At 43.4% G+C, this 16,766-nt stretch overlaps 1 protein-coding gene across 1 annotated transcript; it reads left to right on the top strand.

The window, feature by feature from the left end:
- The first annotated feature begins 498 nt into the window (after positions 1 to 498).
- FGF16 (fibroblast growth factor 16) lies at positions 499 to 16,221 on the top strand. Its single transcript, XM_050964718.1, has 4 exons — positions 499 to 979; positions 8,833 to 8,936; positions 15,513 to 15,754; positions 16,090 to 16,221. The coding sequence occupies exons 1-4, from the start codon at positions 706 to 708 to the stop codon at positions 16,151 to 16,153; spliced, it is 684 nt and encodes a 227-aa protein (XP_050820675.1). The 5' UTR covers positions 499 to 705; the 3' UTR covers positions 16,154 to 16,221.
- Positions 16,222 to 16,766: the final 545 nt, after the last annotated feature.

Below are 16,766 nucleotides of genomic sequence, written 5' to 3'. Positions count from 1 at the left end.
CTTTGCGAAAGTAGCACGCTTGGTTTAACTAAACAGACGCACTGTAGTGAAGGAAGGGGACACACAAACCGCTATACACGCACAGTATTTTGGATAGCCAGCAGCACTGTGCAGTCTGTGTATCAGTAGGGTTGCATACACAGGGCTCCATGATTTCATCAGCAGTTTTACAAGAACCTGCCAAAAGCTGTTATGCCTCACTGCACTGTGTAGCCTTTTCCTGCCATTTTTTCATAATAAAAGAGGGAGTGAAGCTTTTTTTTCCCCTCTTCTCTCTCTCTCTTTAAAAAAAAAAAGCCAAATGGATCAGAGAAGAAGAAAAAGAAAAAAAAAGCAATAGCCAAAGGGGATGCCAGTGAGGTGTGGCTTGTATTTAAATATCCAATATGTCAATGTAAGGGGAGTGTGTATGTATATAAAGTGCAGTTTGCATCTGATAGCTGGACATATCCAGCTATGAAAGGCAAGAGGAGATCAATGCAAAGGAAAAACAATACTTTTATTCAAAGCAAGGTCAGGCGTTCAAATCAGACACTGTGAGAGGGTAGAGAAGTTACTTGAAGGCAGCCAAGCTCAGCTGATCAGTTCTATATAATATATATATACACACACACACACACACATTTTTTAAAAGAGACCAGCAATTTCTTTATTGTTTGTACAGACATTCACTATTCTCAGTCTCACACACACACTGCTATTGCGATGGCTGAGGTAGGGGGCTTTCTTGGATCTCTGGATTTGGATTTGCATGGATTTTCCTCCTCTCTTGGGAATGTTGCTTTAGCTGATTCTCCTGGTTTTTTGAATGAGAGATTGGGCCAGATTGAAGGAAGGCTCCAGAGGGGATCTCCCACTGACTTTGCCCACCTTAAAGGTATCCTCAGGCGGAGGCAGCTCTACTGCAGGACGGGCTTCCATCTGGAAATCTTCCCTAATGGCACGGTGCATGGCACCAGGCAGGATCACAGCAGATTCGGTAAGAAAGGGGCTTATATTCTTTATCACTGATTTTTCCTTATACGTGTGGGAGCTGGGAGCGGGGGGGGGGGGGGGGGAATGCAAGGGCGGGGTGTTCCAGTCTCGCTTTTCCACTGATTGCTTAGGGTCTGGTCTGAGTTTCCTGCAGTCCCAGACAAAGCAGGTTGAGGATCCTGAGTTCACTTCCATTTGCCTCCACATTCTTTTGGCATGTGCCAAGTATGCTTTTTGCACGTCTTCCCCCTGCGTCTGAGCAGAAGACAAGCCCCACATTCTTCGCATTGCTACGGGCGTATCAGGGACTCTTCTCTGCCTGCCTGGTCGGACTGGGGTTCACGGAGTCAAATGGCAAATCAAGACTCCCACGCGGGGAAGCGGAGGGAAGCGGGGGAGAGATGCAGTGAGGGTTCTGGGGAGAGGGCTGTCCGGCCTGAACACAGCCAGGGCAACTGGGAAGGGTGCAAAAGCTTTTGGGGGGCAGGTTAATCCCTAGGGGGTTCGGTGCCTGGCTCCGGGTGCTCTCCTGGCGGTGAGACAGGGTCAGAGTCACTGAGGGCACCTTATCTTGCGGGCAAGTTCGCTGGAATCGTGCGGAAGGATAGAAAAGTATCCACGAGTCACCTTGTTAACGCTGTTTACAGCCTTAAAACCCCGAACTTGGTTAGCGTCCAGACCACGTGTTTGCCTCTGCTTAGTCCTGTTTCTTTTCGACCTTTTTTAAATTCCTCATTGAACCCAATGCAATGCATCCTTGTGATCTCTTCCCCCCGAAAGTGAGGGGTTAACCCCCTTTTGTCCTCCCCTCCAAGTCGGAGAGTGGTCTGCACATCTTCCCCCATCCAAGAAACAGGTGTCTTTTCTCTACTGAATACTCGAGATGGCTCTGAGGCTGCCCGTTTTCTTTATGAACTTGTTCAAAGAGCCCAGCCGCCTGTCTCACATACAAAACTAATTACACTATTAATATAAATCATCCCTGGAATGGATATAATTAGAATTCTAAACAAATGCGCTCACTTCCCAGAAATTTGGGCATTTTTATTTTCAATTTCCTATTCTACCAGTGCTAAGTCATTCTGCAGGTGCATAAAAACATGATTTTTTTAAAAAGCAACTTGCTGGTAACTTCAGCTCTTTTCGAACCTCTGGAAGCTCAGGGTAGCTAGAAAGGCAAAAGAAAGAAGAGACAGCAGGTTGGGGAAACAAACAAAAACAACCTTTTTTTTTTTTTTTTTTTTTTTTGCTTTTGCAGATTTTGTGGGCTAAAGTCCTTTTTTCCTTACTTGCATAGCCATTAAGAATGTCCTCAAAGCAGAATCAGATCAGCAGGGCCAGAAAGATTTTTTTTTTTTTTTTGGAGAATATATTTGGTGACCTTAACCTTCAGAAGAAGGAAAAGAGAAATGAGGATAGACAGAACATTGCTGATTTACCTAGCATCCAGGGCAAAGCTAGAAAAGACTTCAGAGTTTGTATTAGTGTCACAGAAACTCACAGACCTCTAATGAGACTATATGTAATCTTTGAAAAATGCATCTCAAGCCACAGGCACAGAAGTACAGTAAGTCTGAACAGAGTTAAGAAAAACTCCTGCTACTTTGGCAAATAGTGCAGGTGTCTGTGTAAACTATCAACAAGTCCCAAGTTGGTGATCGCAATTGTACAGTCAACAGGTTGTAAGAAACATTCTTGTGACTTTTTATGGTGTGCAATAATTTAACTCCTCCCTGAAAGGATTTCTGTTATGTCTTCTAAGGTTTGTTACTCATTAATTTTATCTGAGAAATAATAGCTTATGAATATTTGTGGTGTTACTGTTTGAAGGCAAGGATTTTGAATTGATTGGAATCATACAAAAAACCCCAAACCCCTGACTGTGTACTGTACCTTGCATAAACACCAGGTGCAGGTAGCATGTCCTTGCCTAAATCAACAAAAAAGTCATAACCCACAGGTCAGAGTAAGGTAGTAATAGGCTCATGGGGCAAGTGCTCTTTAATTACCTCCCAAAAGACATCTATCTTTTCCCTTTCATCTCACAGCATGTGATGGATTCTCATACTAAGGGGAAGAGAAGGAAAGTCCTTTGTATCTATTGTATATTTTTTATCTACTTCTGCCACTTTATTACTACTTTTCTGCTCACTTTTTACACATCTTTACACAAATAAACTATCAGCATCTAATGACAGAACCTCACCCAGTTCTACTTTTTGAAGCTTAAGATAAAATAAATTTGTCTCTAAACAAAGTTTGGAAATTGCACATATTAAAACAAGCAAATACGTTTCATTAGTTTTGCAAGGTTAAGATTAAGAATTAATCATAGTGTGTGTTCAATAAATTGAAACATTCACATTCCATAAGTGTTTTAACAGTCGGCATCCAGCTACGTAAACTAGACCAGACGTCAGATATAAAATATTACAGATTTCTCCTTCGGGGTTTTCCCGAAGGCAGTGTAAAATAAATAGTTATTTGTTGTAATTGCAGGGCAAGATCCCAGAGGATTACACTGGAATCCTCATGTTCAGATAAAGTTGGACTGAGCTTAGCTGCAACAGAGACGCAGAGTAATAATGTATTGGCACACTGTATTCACCATCTGCATTCAGTAGCCATGAATATTTAAATTCCAGTGTAACTAGTCTGGTTTGCATTAGAATTTCGTGTACCAATGCATTCCTGAATTTTGCATGCAGCAGTCAGAAGAGAATGAATTATTACAGAAATAGGCAAACTACACAATTCTGGGGAAGTGGAAAAGCATGGCGAAGGACCCAGACTACAGCCACAGATGGGGTTTACTTTAGGGTACTAAGTTTAATGTGGCTAGATTTAGACACTCCTGAGATTTGGGTGCTAGCTTGACAGGACCCATAGACTGGGAAGGCGCACCCTGACCTCCTAAGCAGATAATTAAATCCACTCCAAAGATAACACTCTGGGCCACCACAGCGATGGCATCTATCCAACTGCAGCTGGGATAAGGGGTGGAACTGGACTTGTTATCTATCTCGTAATGTTGGATGGGGTTCAGGAAAAAGTGTACTGTGTCTGCACCATCCTCTGCTGATCCATCCCCAAAGTACAGAGTCTAAATCTGTACAAGACTTAAAAGTTTTCTTTGAAGTAAGACAATGAAGCAAAATGCTGTCAGAGTAATATGATGGGGAGCTCCTAGCCTCTGGGGGCAAAGGGAGGGAGTCCCAGCGTGGGATTCAAGAGATATGTCCATAAGAAATAAAGAAGGTAACAGGGTTATATATATGGAGAATACTGTAGCCTAAAGATTGAAGCACATTCCTCTTTGAATAGGATTAGCTCAGAATCCTGGAGAAACACTCTCCAGGATTTGTAGAGAAAAGCTAGGTCTCATGTTGGAGAAGTTCCCAGATGTCAGCACAAAACTAGTAGTCCTGCCTAAAGAATCACAGATGAAACTGGAAGAATTTGAAACCATATCGCAGTTATTATTGCTCTGTCAGGACCTTTTTCTATACCAAAGTAATGGATGATTAGAAAAAATCTGGAAGGGATTTTGAATTAACATCAGCTCCGCAGGGAGAAACACTCCTTATGTGAATGCTAGACTCGCTGGGGAACTCCTTGCAACCAGGGACCAATTCTCTTCTAGCTTATGCCAGTTTTACCCCAGTGTTACTCTACTGACATCAACGAAGTTACTGGTAATCTATAAGTGTATCTATACGTGTAGCTTTAACATGGCTTGTGCGGTAGCGGCACTCTCCCAGCGCTCTAAAAAAACACTTCCATGAGGGGCGTAGCTCCCAGCGCTGGAGCACTGTCTACACTGGCGCTTTACAGCGCTGAAATGTGCTGCACGCAAGGGGGATGTTTTTTCACATCCCTGAGCGAGAAAGTTGCAGCACTGTAAATTCCCAGTGTAGACAAGCCCTGATAAGAGAATCAAGCTGTCAAAGTTTAGACTGGAGAGTAATAAGGACAGCAAACAGAACATTCCCAAGAACAGAGCTAAAAAGTCTGTATTTAAGTTTGTTTTTTGGGGGGAAGCTAGTGAAATCTATAGAGGAAGCTCCTCTGAAGACTTTGACATTCATACTTTAGTGCACCTGTTACCAAACAGTTGTTGGGGTTTTTAGCTGAAGCTTTAGGTTTGTAGAGATCATTACAACATCTGATATTTCTACACTCAGGCACATGGATATAGTTGTGCAAAAAGAGACAGGTGCAGCCAGCTGAACAGTTCCTTGAACATTCATTTAGTAATGTAACAGTGAGTGGGATCTGGCCATTACAAAGGAGGGTAGATGATTATTCGTCCCTTCAGTGTTTACTTCATCCAGCAATAGTTCTAGTCAAATCTCTCTGAATATTATGTAGAGGGACTCGAAGAGCAAGCAGAATGAATAATCAAGCCACAAAAGAAGAGACAAGTGTTGGAAAAGAAAATCACGTACTTCCATAAACACACCCCACTACAGTTAGAAAGTAAATTCTTGATCTAACCCCAGTGGCCACTCCCTGTGCTGGTGGAGATCAGAGGCATAAAGCTGCAATTTTGTCTAGCAATTGGAGTGAATTAAGGACAAGATGGATGTCCGCCCACATTTTTTCAGCCTTCACTCTCTCTCCTGACTTTTGTGGGTTTAAGTTATACTGTTAATGTTATTTCAACATAGTTGTCCCTTGGTTCGCTTCTCTAAGTGCCACTCGAATGATCAGAAAAGAGGACTATTACAAGTGACATTGTCAGAAGAGATTGTCATGGGTAAACCGGAAGAGAGTTAAGTGCCTGCAAAAACAGAGGTAGACATCTCCCCCAGAGTAGGATAAGTTTTGTTTACCCATCCATTTGGAAAGGAGAAGGAGAGTTTAGTGCTTAGGATGCTAGTCCAGGACTTGGGAAATTATGGTTCAGCTCCCAGCTGTGTCATAGTCTTCCTGTTGTACCGTGGACAAGTCAGTTAGGCTTTCTGTGCTCACCTCCCCATCTGTAAAGTGGGGGTGTTATGAGGCACTCACCAGGGTGTTATGAGGCACTTAGATGCTATGGAAATAGGGGGTGGTATAAGTACTTTAGATAGATTCATTGTTCTCAAACATTTTCAGGCATTTCTCACTCAAATAAAAATTAATCAATCTGGGTGAGAAAGAGGCTCCTAGTTTCTAAGATAGTGCTACACCTCTACCCCGATATAACACAAATTCAGATATAATGTGGTAAATCTGTGGGAAGTCGCAGGCCCTTTAAAGCCCTGCCCAAGCCCCGTTGCTTTACCACGTTATATCCGAATTCATGTGGAGCCCCAGGCCCTTTAAATCCCCACCCGATCCCATCTGCTGGAGCCCTGGGGCTCCGGCAGGGATTTAAAGGGCCAGAGGCTCCGGCTGCTGCCGGAGCTCCAGTGCTGATTTAAAGGGCCCGGGGCTCCCCACAGCGGCCGGAGCACCAGACCCTTTAAATCACTACCAGGGAAGCTGAACCGTACCCAATATAACATGGTCTCACCTATAAGGCAGTGAGATTTTTTGGCTCCCAAGGAGCACCTTATATCAGGGTAGAGGTCTATATTCCTGTTCCCTTTTGTGAGACTCTTATTCAGATTTTGCCCAGTCACACACACACACCCTTTTATTTATTAATCCCCTTGGCACATTGCCTCATGTCCCATCCCAAATGTTGCTGATTGTGAAACTGCGAGGGGATAAATGTACTCAACACAAATGCAATAAACCCCCAAAGTATTGTAAATTGGTGAACTTAATTTGTTGCTTCAGCAACAAAAAAATAGAATAAATAAAAATAGTCTCATTTCAGCACGGTCTCTACCTCTAGGAAAGGGATTCTTATGGATTAAAGGTCAGTATGTACAATAAGAAAACAAAGTGGTGTAGCATAATAGTTAAGAGCTGTATAGCTCTTTACATCTGACATCTCAAAGCACTTTGCAAAGGAACAGACATTGAGTAATTTGCCACACATTACAGAATTAGCAAGTTGCAGAAGAAGAAATAGAAAGTAGGCCTCTTGACTCCCAGTTCACTGGACCGTGCCACCTCCCAGAAAACATATCAGAAGTGAGCAGAAAACCTCCACAGTCTAAAGCACAAGCCAGTCCGTGTCCACTGGGCCTTCTAAAAAGCCCCCTTTCTCTCCTTGCTGAGTGCCAAAGGCCTGTTCTTAAAGAGTCCCCTGTATTGCCCCAGACTTGTCTGACTGGGACTTTTGTCTAAGGTAGGAGTTAACTCCCTGCTTGCTAGAAAACAAGTAATTTCTGGATCCTGCCACAGATCCCTTTGTAGAAAACAGAGAATGTAAGGAAACAATTTGTATTCTTCCATTTTTTTGTAGTGGAGTCACAACAGGGTGACTCACTTCACTGGCAGACGCGAGTTTGGGGTCATAGGAAGGATAGGTTTTCCCAAATTGAATATGGCTTTAGATTTAACCCTCTAGAAAACGTGTGCGCGAATCCATTAAGAACATTTAGGTAAAGATTTTAAAAAACAGAAGTCTACATTTTGGCTCTGAAGTCGATATTTCAGCTCTTAAATAAGTGACCTTTTTCCAAAAGTGCTCAGTACCTAGCAGCTCTCACTGACTTTAGTGGAAGTTTGATCTGGTCCATGGTATGTTAGTCAGGAGGGTGGAGAGATTAAACTGGGATTACATTCACTGCTGGCACATGTAAAAGAAGGGCTACCAGTCTTATAGCTGCTGGTGGAATAATTCTAACACCACACAAGTATCAAGGCACAAGTTGGGAAGAAAAACAAAAAACAGCTTATCTGTGGGAGCAAAATTTAAGTTGAACTAGGAAGTCTACCTCATTGCCATTTGTTTAGCTGCCAGCAGGACACAGGTGTACTGCACAGCTGAGTGAGAAGGCTAGCTACCCTATGACTGAGGGAGTGGAGGGAAAGTGGGACATCTGTCCTTGTTGTATGAGTGATACACCTGAAATACTAGAAGGTACATTTCCAAAGAGTCAAAAGCGGGTGTGGATGGAAGAGAGGGTTTCAAGCCATGTGACTCCCAGTAAAGTCAGCAAGTGGCAGATGGTGAACTCGCCCCAGGTGGTGCACTGAGAATTCCAGGGCACATGCAGAAGAGGAGCCATGTGAGGTAACATGAGCGGGGTGGGGGAGGTGTGCTCACCCCAGGCTGGATGTTCTAGGAGCTGTAGTAATAGATTCAGAGCTGTATGAAAGGTTAGAAAGAGGGAGATGTTCTGTCAGTGGAAATCTCTCTCCCATCAGTTTAAACAGAAGTTTGGACAGGGGGAGCGAACACACACTTCTCTTCCATGCCATAGCTCCCAATGAATTAGTTGAGATGCCTGTGCGCACACACGCAGGCAGAGACAAGTACTTAACCAACCTCTGAACTAAGAGACGGAAATTGTCCATAGCCTTGCCATCACTGCAGATCTCCAAAGGGCTTTCCGATGAGCCAGTCCCCCCAGGTTGTCCACAGACAGAAAGCATAGCGGGGACCATCACCACCTCACTTTCAGTGGATAATATACATTTTTACTACAGAACCTTCCAGAATGTTAAGGACATTTACCAGACCAGGCACAAAATACTTACCTGTCCCATCCTGCAGTGACTGGTAAGGAAACTAATAATACTTTACTCATAAAGGATTACTCTTCCTGAAGGCTGTACAAATGCTTTACAGATGAGGATTTCAGCATGCAAGTCACTGGGTTACATTTGTGTGAGCAAGAGCAGAGTCAGGGCCCATGGAACACCCTGTAAACAAAGAGCTCTTCCAACAGGCTGGGGAAGGCTGATTTATCTTTGTCACTTGTACCTGGTGTCAGTTCTGTTCTCTGAATGATCTGTATTCCTCCTCTTTAGGGATTTTGGAGTTCATTAGCCTGGCGGTGGGGCTGGTTAGTATCCGTGGGGTGGATTCAGGACTCTACCTCGGAATGAATGAGAGAGGCGAGCTGTATGGGTCGGTAAGTTTGAGGTTTTATAATCATTGTAATACTATAAAACTTACACAGTGCCTTCTGAGAGGTCAGCTAGCCCTGTGTACTGCCCATATAATGTGTGCGAGTCCAACAGGGTGACCACATAAGCTGCCAGCCTTGCCTAAGCACGTGGTCATCTGCAAGCCTGTTACAACCAATCCAATGACTCTGCACTGCATCTGTGGATGTCACGTAGCTCCACCCATATCAATTATTCCATTGTTGTCATAGCTGCAACTGAAGTTGAAGTAGAAAGAAGCAGAGAGAGAGACCGACCAAAGCTCTAACAAACCCTGACAAATATTTGGGATAAAGAAAACAGACAAGAACATGAGTATAAAGCTTTTATCGTTAGCCTTTGTTTACGAGCTTTGTGTAACTCACTTGTGGTTCTGCCATTCAGGGATATTGTGGTGATCATAAACTAAAGGCAAGGAGATAAATTATAGCACACCATCAGGGTGTGTGTTTGTGTTCTGTCATCTGAACAGCATGTCACTTTTCTTCTCTGAATGATCTAGGTTCACAGGAATATATATATACACGTCTGCAGATGCATACATTTATATTATAGCTTTTCAATAATGAAAGCTGTACTTAAAGCTATGATGGGACTTTCATTATAACTCCTGTGTTCTCATAACCTTCTAAAAAATGCCCCTTTGGCACTGAAATTTTCCATTTTTGGTCTCATCTCATTGGAAAGTCACTTCAGTCTGTTTAAAATTGATGAAGAAGAGAGACTTGTTATACTTACCAATAACTTCAAAATAGCTAGAAAATCCCTCCAAACAGTGCCTGTAAACGGTTCTTTTGGAGGACTCAGGCCTTGGTAGCACTGATTTGGGACAGGGAAGGATAGAAAGTTCTGTGATTGAAAAATCCTTTGGCACAGACATCCGCTAAGTCTTTTAGTGGAAGTTAACGAAGCTCCACCCCCTTTGTGACATCCCCATAGTATAGTGTCTCTGCCTGATGAAATGGGCCCCTGGGCTGCTGCAGAATGGAGACTGTGAATGTCTTACTAAAATACATCCAGCACAATCCATCAAAATTTGACCGAATCTACATGAGAAAACTGCACCAATTTTAATTTAAATCGGGTTTTAAACTGATTAGTTAAACTAGTGCAAACCTCTTTGTGGATGCTCCAGATGATAACCTGACTCCGATTGAAGTCAATGGCAAAATTGCTATTGACTTCAATATGGCCAGAGTTTCAGCCTTTAATTTCAGTTTAGGAGTGTGTTCTTTCAGTTCAGGGATTGGTTTGAGCTAATCAACTTAAACTAAAGCAAAATAAATCACCTTCAGGCCTTTTCTACACACACAAATTTGCACTGATTTAGTTAAACCAATGCAAACCCATGTGTGGACACACTTATTTTTATTTAAAAGGAGCTTATTTCAGTGTAGTTTAAATCCATTCCTAATCAATTTAGCCCAAATTGAAGTAAAGGTGGTTCAAACTGAAACAGGACAATCCAGCTTTTTACACTGATTTTTTACACATCACTTTAAAATCCCACCGTACATTAAACTGGTGTATTCTGGATGTACAAACCTTCATAGAAAACCAGCCGAATAAACAATAGCAGCAAAATTCTGAACTCACCCTCTTCCTCCTCCTGCTCCCCCACACTACCACTGGCACAAAGCCCATTTCTCTTCATGAGGTGTGAACTTCAAAGCCTGAGAGGGATCATTTAAATGCTTCTCTGCATAGGCCATTTCTTCTTTTTCCCCTCACGTCCTTTGAAATACCCCTCCAAATAAAAAAACCCCAACATTTAAATGCAGAGTGTATGCAATGTTAAGGGTGCACATTTAAACAGAAAAAAGGCAGTTAAGGGTTTGTAGTAGAATGAATTCACCTATACTGCATATATTTAACTGACTGATAAACTGTTCACTGCATGTCTAAATATATACATGGCATGTGCAATGTAGACAATACAGGGTTTATGACATGGTGATGCTCAAACCTTAGCCTTGTTTCTCAAAATCAAAACCTGCCACATCATCATTATTATGAACTATTGAAATCATCCTAGTGAGCAAAAGCCTCCATTAGGATTGGGGCCCCATTGAGCTAGTCAGCACACCCGCACACACACACTGCCCTGAAGACTTATCTAATTTGAAATAAAATGCACCAAATGAGTATAACAAATAAAAGGAGGAAAGATGAGAGCAACAATGATCAGATCACACATTTATGTAGGTTAGTGATGAGCATGACTCAATGGTTCCAAATTACTGGAAGTTTAGGTTGTTGGTTTTTTTCTTTTATAACCTATAAATTAATAATTATCCGCTGCCTCTAAGTGAGCTACAACCTACCCCACATTAGATGGTTAATTTTTGGTAAGCATCTTGGTGGAAGTGAGGACAGTATATCAGTGTACTTCATGGCATTACACATGCAAAGAGTAGGGCAAAAGGGAGAAAGCTGCTTCTCTCGACTGATGGGCCGCATGTTCACAGATTAGGAAGACAGCCCAGAAGGATGGAATGTGCAGTTACACTTGTTGTGAAAGGCATACACAGAGCCCTCAGGGGGTCATGTCTAGGGAAACATGATGAGATCCTGTTGTGAGTCTGTTGGCATATAAATACTGAGAAAAATGTTGGTTGGAAAATTTAAACCACACAACAGCAGGGACCCTAAATCTGCATCCTTGTCACTCTTGTTTTCCATATGGTTTCATTTATTTTTAATGTAATTTAAACAACAAGTATACCAGATAACAAAAAATGAGATTGTACTTCAGGAAGTAAGGCTTGCTTCTGAAAAGAGTTCAGCTACTACAACGCCTCCTGAAGTCAGTAGGAGTTGGGTGCTCACTATCTCTTGGGGTCAGAACAGGGGTGGGCAAACTTTTTGGCCCAAGGGCCATGTCGGGGTTCCAAAACTGTATGGAGGGCTGGGTAGGGAAGGCTGTACCTCCCCAAACAGCCTGGCCCCTGCCCCTATCCACTGCCTCCCACTTCCTGCCCCCTGACTGCTCCCTTCAGAACCCCTGACCCATCCAACCCCCCTGCTCCTTTTCCCCTGACTGCCCCCTCGCAGGACCCCATCTCCTTAACTGCCCCCCTGGGACCTCACCCCCAGCCAACTGCCCCCTGCTCCCTGTCCCCTGACTTCCCAGACCCCCATCCACCCCCCCACCCCCTGACAGGCCCTCCAGGACACCCATGCCTATCCAACCCTCCCTGCTCCCTGTCCCCTGATCGCACCCTGCACCTCTGCCCCATCCAACTCCCCTGCTCCCTGTCCCCTGACCGCCCCCCCAGAACCTCTGCCCCATCCAATTGTCCCCTGCTCCCTGTCTCCTGACTTCCTCCTGGGATCCTCTGCCCCTTATCCAACCTCCCCCTCACTCCTTACCATGCCGCTCAGAGCACTAGGACTGGCAGCCGCGCCACCCGGCCGGAGCCAGCCACACTGCCACACAGTCTAAAGCACCAAGGCAGGCCAGTGGCTCTCGCAGCCGCGCTGCCCGGCAGGAGCTCGCAGCCCCACCACCCAGAGCGCTGGCGGCAGGCGAGCTGAGGCTGCGGGAGAGGGGAACAGCAGGGAAGGGGCTGGGGGCTAGCCTCCCTGGCCGGTAGCTCAGGGGTCGGGCAGGACAGTCCCGCCAGCCAGATGTGACCCATGGGCCATAGTTTGCCCACCTCTGGGTCAGAACCTTAAGTGGTACTACTGAAACGTAAGAAATTAACTTGCATTCTGCTTGTTTTGCTTTGAAGCGCTGTGGTTGCAATTTTAAAGCAACAGAGAGTCCCACAATCAGGCCAATCAAACTACAGAATCCATTAATGTCATGCCACAGACATGTCAGTATAATAGCCTATAATCTTAGTTGGTAACAGAGTTAATTTCAGTACAATATCATTGGACTTTTCCTTTCTGCCATCACAGACCTGTGCATTAGAAAATATTCTTCATACTGGCCAGGTGTCTTTAACAGCAGCATCATCAAGCCCAAATGTTAAAAAACATGAGAATTAAAAACAAATCATTAATAAATAAAATAATTTTTGTATTCATTTTATTTGCCTTCAGGGTACAACTCAGGTCACATCTGCAAGCTTTTCTCTGCAATCGTGACGGACTAGAAATTTTCTTTAAAAAAAGATGAAAACAGAGATTCTCTTGTAATCGTAGGATTCCAAGAGTTAAGGCTTTAAGAAAAAAACCCCAAATATTGGAAGAGGTGTCAACACTTTGACTAGGATTCCCTTATTAAAAGGTATAGCAGTATTCTACAGTAAAGGCCCATTAAATGGCATCTTGTACTGGTGTTAGGGACATATTTTGGGAGACTGCTGTAGAATAGTCTAGTGTTTTTGTAAAGGTTCAGTAAGGAAGTCATTTTTCTCTGTGCCAATCTTGCATACATTTGTGTGCGAATTTAACAGCCCCAAAGATCAAACCAGCCATCTACTCCCTCAGTGCTTTCAGTTTTTCTCCATTTAATAAAATCTGTATGTTGCTAAATGTAGAGGGTTGACAGCAAATCTTTTCTGTGACAGATCTAACTTGTCCTTTTGCAGTTAGAAACATGCTACTCTCCATACCACGCTGTCAGCTTGGTGCATATCATTTGCACGTTGTTTAATGTCAACGCCAGCAGCCAAAAGCCAAGATGCAGTTTTGGCAGATAGGGCTCAATGGGAGAGAGGGAGGCCCCAGACGTTCCTTATGACCTAGTGACTCTGTATCACCTGAGAATTCCCCTATGCTGAGATGATCCTCTGATGGCTGATTACACTGGCTCCAGGGCCAGACTACACCAGCGTCCCAGTAGGCGTTGTGAGGGGCAAACAACTTGAATAATTTTAAGAGAGAGCTGGACAAACGTATGAGTGCACTCGTATGATGGGGTTGCTTGTGATGGTGGGGACAGAGGCTCAGCAGTCCCATGGCTCACTTTCAGTTTGCCTCTTATGTTCCTAAAGCTCATGCTTAGTGGACCACCAGCAGGGGTCAGGAAAGGATTCCCCCAGTGTATTTTGGGAGGTTGACTTTTTTTTTCTTTTTAAATCTCCTTCCTCTGAAGCATCAGGATGGCCACAGCTGGAGATGGGGCACTGGAAGGGAGGACCAGGGCTCTGAGGTGACACTGAGTATTAGGCTCTCAGGTGCTTAGCTGGCTATTTCTTGCTCCCATGCTGAGTGTCTTAACTCCAGGGTAGTCAAATAGGCAGACCGCAGGCCAAATCTGGACTGTCACATGCTTTTGAACAGACCCCAAAATCTTTTTATATACTTATTTTTTCTATTATTATTTTCTCTGGAGTCTGGACCTTGACTATACCTTGATCAAGAAATTTGGACCTTGACCAAAAATAATTGACTACCCCAAGTCTAACTGATCAGCATATGTGGGGTTGGGAGGAATTTCCCCCCAGGTCAGATTGGCAGTGACCTTTGGTGGGGAGAGGGGGTTGCTTTCTGCACCCAGTGGCTACAAGTCACTTGCCAGGATTATCTGGGTATATCTCACTTAATCACTTCCCCAGTACCTTGGTCCCTATTATTCTCTGCCTGGGGCACAGAACAGTCTAGTCTCCTGCAGGCTGTAATACTTTGGTCACAGTTCAGTTGCTGGGTTTAATGTGCAGGGGCTGGTAGTGGACTGTGATATACAGGAGGTTCAGATTGGTGGTGCCTATGACTGAGACTGGCTGGCAGTGCTGGCACACAGTAGCCACACTATGCTTCAGGATCTGGGCCCTGGTTCCCATTACAAACCATTATTGGTTGGTGTCCTGCCTGTAGGACAATACTATGCTGCTGAGCACAAATACCTTTTTCCATTATGTTTATGGCCTCAGACCACAGTTCTCTGGCTTTTCCAGATATTATAACTGTCTAGTCCTTTCATTATTCTATTTTATATGGCTGTGTACTTGGAGAGTTCAAAGTGCATGTCAGGGTTATTTAAACCATTGAAATTAACTGCACCCTTTTCCACTTTTAATCGCTGGTCAGCTAAAAGTATTGGTACGTGATATAGATGACAAGTCTTGTACTTAAGGTGATAGGTAAACTCTGATCTCCTTGTAGCAGCCCTTAATGCTGTGCATCATGCAGCATACAAAGCACAGTGATGCCCTCTTAGGCCAGAGCCTTTCCCTGCATTAATTAAAGATGTAGCCAAGCTGCAACATTCAGATAGAGATCTCAAACACTCCTTATTCCAAGGGTGTTCAGCTTTTGAGTTTTGGTTCAGCCTGTTTTTAAAACAGCAAAATTCAGCTCCAGCTCTGAGTTTGGATTTTGCTGCCTTCCCTCTCAAAGTTCAAGGGTATTTGAATTTGGGCTTTTATAATTTTGAGCTCATCTCTAGAATTAATGAATGGGAAATGAAGCATGTTGCAAGGGTGCACGTTACAGTCAGCAGAAGCTAGTCTTAGGGGAGCCGGAATTAGGAAGCCAAGAAAGTTCAGGAAATTGAGGTGCAAGACGAGGAAGAAATGGAATCTAACATGAATTACAAGTATAAAGTTCACGCGTGTCTTTTCTCTCCTTCTCATAACCCCCCAACACAGAAGAAACTTACGAGGGAGTGCGTTTTCCGAGAGCAGTTTGAAGAAAACTGGTACAACACCTATGCCTCGACCCTCTACAAACATTCCGACTCTGAGAGACAGTATTATGTGGCTTTGAACAAGGATGGCTCACCTCGTGAAGGATACAGGACTAAGAGACACCAGAAGTTCACTCATTTTTTACCCAGACCTGTGGACCCTACTAAAATACCTGCAATGTACAGAGATCTTTTCCACTATAGGTGATATTTCCTGCAGCTGTCCAATCAATGTACATACTTGGGTTCCCAAGCTTTTTCCTGGAGCATTATATTAATAGTCATTCCATCATTCCTATAAACTTAGATAACATAGAAAAGCACTTACCTTGAATTCAACACTGCCGTTCCTCATTGTTTAAAGTGTATATCAAAGCTGGGTTATTTGTGGGGGTGGGGGATAGGGGATGGGGAGGGAGCCCTCCATATAATCTTTCATTTTCATTCACTGTCTTTACCTGGTGGTTATGAAAGAGGTGGAATGGTCACATGCAATGATGATTCAAAACAAAAAACAAACCACAACAACTTGATTACAGGAAAGAAAAAGACCACAGAACTGATAGAGATGCTGCTGGTAAGCTTGGAATGGTTATGTTTTAAGATGCCCTTCAAATGGTACCCTGCTGAAGTGGCCCTGGAATTTGCGACATGGATTATTATGAACTGGTTCGGATGTGTGTTTTTTTTCCTGCTGTTGAGGGTGGGAGTGAGGGTGGGAAACATTATTAAGATGTAAGCATGGATACTGTGCATAAGGACAAAACTATTTATAAAATGTATATGGTATTTATTTTATATATTTATTTATTTCAAAATAATTTTATTTTTAAATGAGAGATGTTATGACCGGATTTTCAACAGGAAGAATAAGGTCCTACTGAAACAGGAAAAAAAAGAGTTTTAAGAGCTTATTGGCAATAAAATTGTCTTTATATTGTGGATTTCTCACTAACTTTGTTTTGTTCGCTTACCATGAGAACGAACAGTACAGTGTTTTGGGTTGAGGTGGAGGCAAACAAACTAATCCTGAGAACCTTGTGATGGGCAGCCCAAATCGGTAAAACCCAGCACTAATGAAAGATAGCACTCAAAGGCAGCACCTGATCAGGTCAAGATAAAGTTTTGTTGGGGCAAAACTCCCAATGAATTCAGTGGAGCCAGGATTTCACTCAGACATTTCTCAGTTGCGGTAATGTAGGCAAAATAAAACAAT

The sequence above is a fragment of the Gopherus flavomarginatus genome, chromosome 8 (genome assembly GCF_025201925.1).
Source record: "Gopherus flavomarginatus isolate rGopFla2 chromosome 8, rGopFla2.mat.asm, whole genome shotgun sequence".
Taxonomy (NCBI): domain Eukaryota; kingdom Metazoa; phylum Chordata; order Testudines; family Testudinidae; genus Gopherus; species Gopherus flavomarginatus.
This window is presented reverse-complemented; position numbering and strand designations above follow the sequence as displayed.

Bases quoted from the DNA above. Each gene is read 5' to 3' on its own strand.
- FGF16 (XM_050964718.1), top strand. From the start codon at position 706: ATGGCTGAGGTAGGGGGCTTTCTTGGATCTCTGGATTTGGATTTGCAT. The intron at 980-8,832 runs GTAAGAAAGGGG...CCTCCTCTTTAG, and splicing joins GCAGGATCACAGCAGATTCG to GGATTTTGGAGTTCATTAGC. The intron at 15,755-16,089 runs GTGATATTTCCT...ACTTGATTACAG, and splicing joins AGAGATCTTTTCCACTATAG to GAAAGAAAAAGACCACAGAA.